The sequence below is a fragment of the Primulina huaijiensis genome, chromosome 9 (assembly GCF_012295235.1).
Source record: "Primulina huaijiensis isolate GDHJ02 chromosome 9, ASM1229523v2, whole genome shotgun sequence".
Taxonomy (NCBI): domain Eukaryota; kingdom Viridiplantae; phylum Streptophyta; class Magnoliopsida; order Lamiales; family Gesneriaceae; genus Primulina; species Primulina huaijiensis.
Window position 1 is genome coordinate 21,995,817 of NC_133314.1, and position 6,389 is coordinate 22,002,205.

Sequence of the window (6,389 nt, forward strand, 5' to 3'; positions counted from 1 at the left end):
TCATCAAATCATGCCGAGATTATTGCACTACATGAAGCAAGCCGTGAATGTGTGTGGTTAAAATCAATGACTCAACATATCCAAATCTCATGCGGATTATCATTCGACGAGAAGCCTGTGATACTATATGAAGATAATGCTGCATGTGTTGCTCAAATGAAAGAAGGATACATAAAAAGCGACAGAACTAAACATATTCCTCCTAAGTTCTTCGCATTCACCAAGGAGCTTGAGAAGAATAAATGTATTGATGTTCGTCACATTCAATCAAGTGAAAACTCATCAGATCTCTTCACAAAGGCACTTCCTACGACAATATTCAGAAAGCACATATATAATATTGGGATGCGCAATCTACGAAATTTGTGAAGAATTGTTCGTGTCAACATGAGGGGGAGTTTACGTGACTGCACTCTTTTTCCCTTACTATGGTTTTTATCCCAATGGGTTTTTCCTAGTAAGGTTTTTAACGAGGCAGTATAAAAACACGTAATGTATACAATCATTATGATCATCATCACAAGGGGGAGTGTTGAAAAATTATTTAAAAATGTGTTAAATATTTGTGTTGAAAATGTGAATGTTGAATGTTGAAAATTAGGTAAAATTAGGTGTTGAATATTGAAAATTAGTGTGTGATGATGTAGGTAATGATGTATTTTATTTTTGGATTATTTGTAAAAATTTTCTATAAATAGATCTCTCATTTGTGAAGAAAAACACAATTGAGTTGAGAGAAAAATATTATAAAGTGTGTAGTGTGATAATTTTGAGAGTTTGAAATTTTTACTTTTTTACCGTAAATTTTTACTTTTTCACAACAAAATCCACTTTATCACGTGTGTTCTCTTTTTTTCCCCCTCTGGGTATCGACTCTTTAATGGAGTATGATTATGTATATTAGTACATTACGCATTTTACATGTCACAAATTACAAAAATCTAAAGGGTTTATTTGATTTAATAAAAAAAAAATTTTAAATCACAACTAATATAATAACTTGCAATTTGTATGTCGGTATTGTGGGTGATTCTATGAAATATCGGAAGAAAAATTATCAGTGTATTTTTTTTTACAAGATGTTCGTGCAAACATCTCAACTTATGAATATCGATATTTTTTTTTTCAAATAAAATATTTCGTACGGACACATCTTATACAAATACATCATATTGGTACATGATATTTATAATGATATTAATAATAAATACGAATATCATATAAAATTTTTAAAAACTATCACATCTACATTAGAATAGAACTATCAACCAATAATATATGTTGGACAAATTGCAAGTAGTTTTTGTTCCCTTTGAGATCGAAATCTTGCATATATACCACAAGTGCCGTGTAAGGCAACGAAAAGTAACCTGAGCACAAAAGCCATAGTAGAAAAACAACTGTGGAAGAATTTCTTGTTCATCAATGGCGTAAAGCATGATCAATCACTCGAGTGGGTTATCTCCAGAAAGCAATAATCTTACGCCCAAAAACTTTTTAAAGAGCAAAAATCACGTTTGATCATATAAGAGGAAGGGCGGGGGGAGTAGGCGTTAGCAGCGGATCAAACCGGTCAATATAGGAAGAAGAGACTTAAAAGAACAGCTGGGAAAGCACGGAGATAAGTTTCTGGAAGGGATTTTTTATTGTATCCATGAAATTAAGGCGGCGCTTGCTTTCTCTAGGATGAGTGAGTCTACATACCGGGTCGATACGACGTCCCGTCTTGCCCAGTGGCGGATCGAGAATTTGGCTTCTTGCACTTACAGAAAATCAGATCCTTTCAAAATCGGGAAATGGAATTGGTATGCCCTTCAATTCTTCTTAATATATTGCTACCGGTGCTTTGTTTTTCGTGTATTTCAAGAAACAGAGGCAGATGATCTCGAGATTTATTTTGGTTGAAGGTACTTGTGTGTGGAGAAGAATCGATCGCTGTCCATTAAATTATTTCCGGAGATATCGAATTTTGCGAGGGAAAATCCTCCGATCGCATCTTTCAGAATCAGAGTAATCTCCTCCGTGGGTGAACGCCAGTGTTTGGTTCATCCAGGTAAAGTAAAAATCATATCGAATCCGCGAAGAGGATGATTTCATGCACCATATTGATGATTTTGCTTCTGTTTCGTATGCAGATGTTAATGAAAAAGTGGTGAAGAGCAACGAGGATTTTGTATGGACGATTGAGATTCCAATAACCGGAAAGTTCATAATTGACGTTGAGTTTCTTGACTTGAAAATTTCATCTTCTTCAGAAGTAAGATATCATCATGATTTAAAGATATAGTTTTTTATGAGATTGCTCGACATAAACATCCCTCGAGTTTGGTTAATTATATGTGCAGTTTCTATACATTGGAACATTTGCACATTCACTGCATTATGGATGGATTAGCCGTCGGCATGTATATATCTTACAATCCACATTTATATCACCTGTTAGAGTCGTTTTTTTTATAATGACCCTTAAATATAATTTTTTAAGAGACTAACATCTCATTAGGAGTGTGCTGGCATGCACATATTGTTTTTGCTTAAAAATAAGACATTTGAATAGCTTAGACGCTCAAAAAAATCCGAAGCAAAAACTATGGCATTTTGGATACTAATGCATTTTTTTTAAAAAAAGATTGAACCCAAAAATCTTTCTATTTATTTTTTTCGTAAATTGAAAGTTGAAGCACTTAGGTTGAACAAATGTTGTAATTTCCTAAAATAACTTCACACACCCGCTCTTAACGTAAGCAGGGCACATCACCTTGCTCAATATGGACCGAAACATTTACACGTAAACCACCAAATGAAACAGCTCTCGCTTCCCTCGGCCGAATGCTGTCCGAGAGTATCCACACAGATATCACGATCCACGCTTCTGATGGCAAAAGTATAGAAGCTCACCGTGCAGTTCTTGCCTCCAGGTCTCCCGTTTTCGGCAGTATGTTCTCCCACAATCTCAGAGAGAAAGAACTCTCATCCGTAAACATCTCCGACATGTCCATCGAAGCTTGCCAAGCTTTCTTGAATTACATATACGGGAACATAAAAAACGAAGAATTTCTTAACCACAGGTTAGCCCTTCTTCGAGCAGCTGATAAGTACGATGTTTCGGATTTGAAAGAAACGTGCCATGACAGTTTGGTTGAAGATATTGATTGTAAGAATGTTCTGGAAAGACTGCAGAATGCTTCTCTTTATCAGCTGCCGAAACTGAAGAATGGGTGTATGCGTTATCTGGTGAAGTTTGGTAAGATATTTGATATCGGGGATGATTTGAATGTGTTTGTGCAGTCTGCTGATAGAGAATTGATTGGTGAATTGTTCACTGAAGTTCTTGCTGCCTGGAAAGGATTCTGATTGGGCTGTATTCTTTAGTTCAAATGGGATTTGTTTGTTTACTTGTATAGGTATTTATTGATTCGATGTGATTGGCGTTTGGCAGTGCATACATACATTCTTGCATACATAATGTAAATTGTGAATATAATATAAATTGATTGACAACTTGCTCTATTTCGGTTTCGGATAAGGAACAAATTTACAGGTTTCTAAAGCTGGAGAGATGATTATGTTGTCACATTGTAATCAATGTAAACATGGCCTTTATACCTACTTACCATATGATTGGATTGGAGGCAAACTCAGGGGAATATAATGTTTTGGATCCAGACCACCTTCGTTTTTGCAGAAACAATTGCCCAACCATCTGCGAGTTTGTGGCGGAATGCATACCAGACGAGACAGCAGCATTCTGGACCAAAGTTGTATGTTCGATTCGATTAAAGTTCTGAATTTTTATTTTATTATTGAAGATTAAACACAAAGTTGTATGTTCGATTAGATTACGTAATTGTTTGCGACAGAACCAAGAACTGTTCAAATTAAAAGCATTTTATCCAAAGAACTTGAGACTGTCAGTCCGGCTTCTGAATCCACCAAAAGAATTCGTTGAATTTAAAACGAGCAATCGATCCCACCTACTAGAGACATAAATAACACAAATCCAAACTGACAAGTAACAATTACAGAAATGGAAAAAACTAGTTGAAAGAATAGGAACCAACTGAGATTAATCAAAAGCACTAAAATGGCGGCGGAGCGCCAAAACCCAGTAAAGGGCGTCCTCGGAAGGCGGCGCTCTCATTCACGTCATGCACAGAATCCTTCAACTTGCGGAATCCATGTTTGAACACCCCAAAACCGAACAGAAATCCGACGGCAATCACCATTAGAATCACACACGTGCAGAAACAGCATACTCTTGATCCACAGCACATCTTTTGGAAACAATCTCCCCCTTCCCCCTCTGCTAATTACCACAACGAAAGATAAACTTGGACCGATTTTCTTGTTTGTGAGACGGGCTTTTATAATCAAAAGGAGTCGTGGAGTGAGATTGTCGGGGTGGTTGAGTGTGGAATTGGAGGACTGGTTCTTGAAACGGTTACTCCACGCATCCTTTCCGTTCGGAGAACTTTTGAAAATCTTAAAGCCGTCTTCGATCTCAGGAAAGTGGAACGCTGATCCCATGTAACAAAATAAAAAATCCCAAATGTTTAGTAATAACTATATTAATTCATGCAAATAGTTAAAGAAAAATATTAGATTTAATTTTGTTTCTACGTGGATGTTTGTTATTTTAAAAGAAATATTCATTTATTACCAGCATTATTGACTACTACAACACTTGTCCATCGTCGAATGGTTAGTATATAACATTATCCAGCGACCACTATCCTACCCATGTTCTGCAGACGCTGAATATCGAGTTGTGAATCCAATAAAGCTTGTTGCTGTGATATAAAAATAGCCTGAATTTTATTTCGGGTTCAAAAGCGAAGGGATAAACGACTTAATTCCATTTATTCACCTTGAATTCTGGGTAATTACTATCCCTCGTAGCAAAATTGACAGTAAAGCTTCTCACACGAACTTTTCCACGCCTAGCAAATCTATGAGGCCGGAATAATGTTTCTGTTTATTGATCGCTACAACGTTTGGCCTGACATTTCGTCCATAATAACACCTTCATCTGCTAAAAACGGACCAAGACTTGTGAAGAACTGAGACAGTCATCATCTGAATGATAATAATATTGACCTCTCCCACCAAAGAAATAAGCAGCCAAAACGTAATTCCAACAACTCAAGCTCACCATTCTTGATGTGTTCACCACTATGCATTCCAGTGCAACAATTTTTTCGCCAAATCGTAGTATAAGCTGGTGTCACATGAACAATAAAAAATATGCTTTTCCTATTGATTGGACTCTTGAGTTCACCATATAAACCTTTGTGTCCCAGCTTCATGGTTCCAAGAAAATGATCGAAAAAGGAACATAAACATTGCAAAGCAATTGATGGCAAGATACACGGTACCAAGGATACACCACACTTATTCACCACGAGATGCTCGGTCAGTGGTCATGATGTGAGGGATAAATATGGTCCCTTATTCATTATAACAGTCTTCTTGCACAGCCCGGACTACGCCTAGAGCCTAGACTTTTATGAATATATGTGTTGGTCTAATCAGCTTCCTTTTTTGTTGCATACCTATGAATGGTTTATATAAGAGCGTTCTTTTTACCCGGGCTAGTTTCACCCCGGTAGCCCCAAGCTCCCGATTTTTTATTCTGTCCGAGTCCGAGGATGACCCGCGCTCTTGCTAGGGCATCACCAGTTGCCTAGACAGTTGAATTTTTTAGCAGTTTTTTTTATAGATAATTATATATAATCATGCAATGTAATTACAAATAATCATCATTTTTTTATGTAATATATGTAATTAAATAATGTTTATACATAAAAAAGCTTCATAAAATATAATACAATCTAAAAAAAGTGAAAATAAATATATAAATGCAAATTAACAAAATAATTAATGTGGTGGCTGATGGCGGCGACGGCTGGTGGTGGACACTTGAAACAAAAAATAAATACAGAAGAGAGTGATATATGTTTTTATTATATCTAAGTTTTTAAAATTGATTGATTTTGACTGATTTTTAAAATAATTTGACTTTGACAGTTGATTAAGATTTTAAAATTATTGACCGTCTTGGCTGCCGGATAATCTCAGATCGCCTATAGAGACCTCCTTGAACAAATGCGGGGTGGTCAAGGGCCGCCTATCGTCTAGACATTGTCTAGACAACCATCTCGACTACCATTTATAACACTGATAGAAGGATGACATCTGAGAAGATTGCTATGTGTTTTTGAATAATGTATTTCACCATGTTAAAACGTTGACTAGATATGCGGAGAAGGATGAGATCCTCGCATAGGCTGCAATGGATTTTAAACATGTATAGAGAGAAATGTCCACCACAACGAAGATGAAATACTTGAATATATATATATATATATATATGTCTTCACTGATTTATC

General features: G+C 36.2%; 1 protein-coding gene across 1 annotated transcript; it reads left to right on the forward strand.

Annotated features, from left to right (window-relative positions):
- Nucleotides 1–1,324: 1,324 nt before the first annotated feature.
- Nucleotides 1,325–3,510, forward strand: LOC140983813 (BTB/POZ domain-containing protein At1g55760-like). The gene is made up of 4 exons (XM_073450964.1): nucleotides 1,325–1,805; nucleotides 1,908–2,053; nucleotides 2,136–2,257; nucleotides 2,749–3,510. The coding sequence occupies exons 1-4, from the start codon at nucleotides 1,687–1,689 to the stop codon at nucleotides 3,352–3,354; spliced, it is 993 nt and encodes a 330-aa protein (XP_073307065.1). The 5' UTR covers nucleotides 1,325–1,686; the 3' UTR covers nucleotides 3,355–3,510.
- The last annotated feature ends 2,879 nt before the right edge of the window (nucleotides 3,511–6,389 follow it).

What these genes read in the sequence shown, in the direction of transcription:
- LOC140983813 (XM_073450964.1), top strand. Translation starts at nt 1,687, where the DNA reads ATGAGTGAGTCTACATACCGGGTCGATACGACGTCCCGTCTTGCCCAG. An exon ending in AAAATCGGGAAATGGAATTG is followed by an intron (nt 1,806 to 1,907) that starts GTATGCCCTTCA and finishes TTTTGGTTGAAG; the next exon opens with GTACTTGTGTGTGGAGAAGA. An exon ending in AAATTTCATCTTCTTCAGAA is followed by an intron (nt 2,258 to 2,748) that starts GTAAGATATCAT and finishes TAACGTAAGCAG; the next exon opens with GGCACATCACCTTGCTCAAT.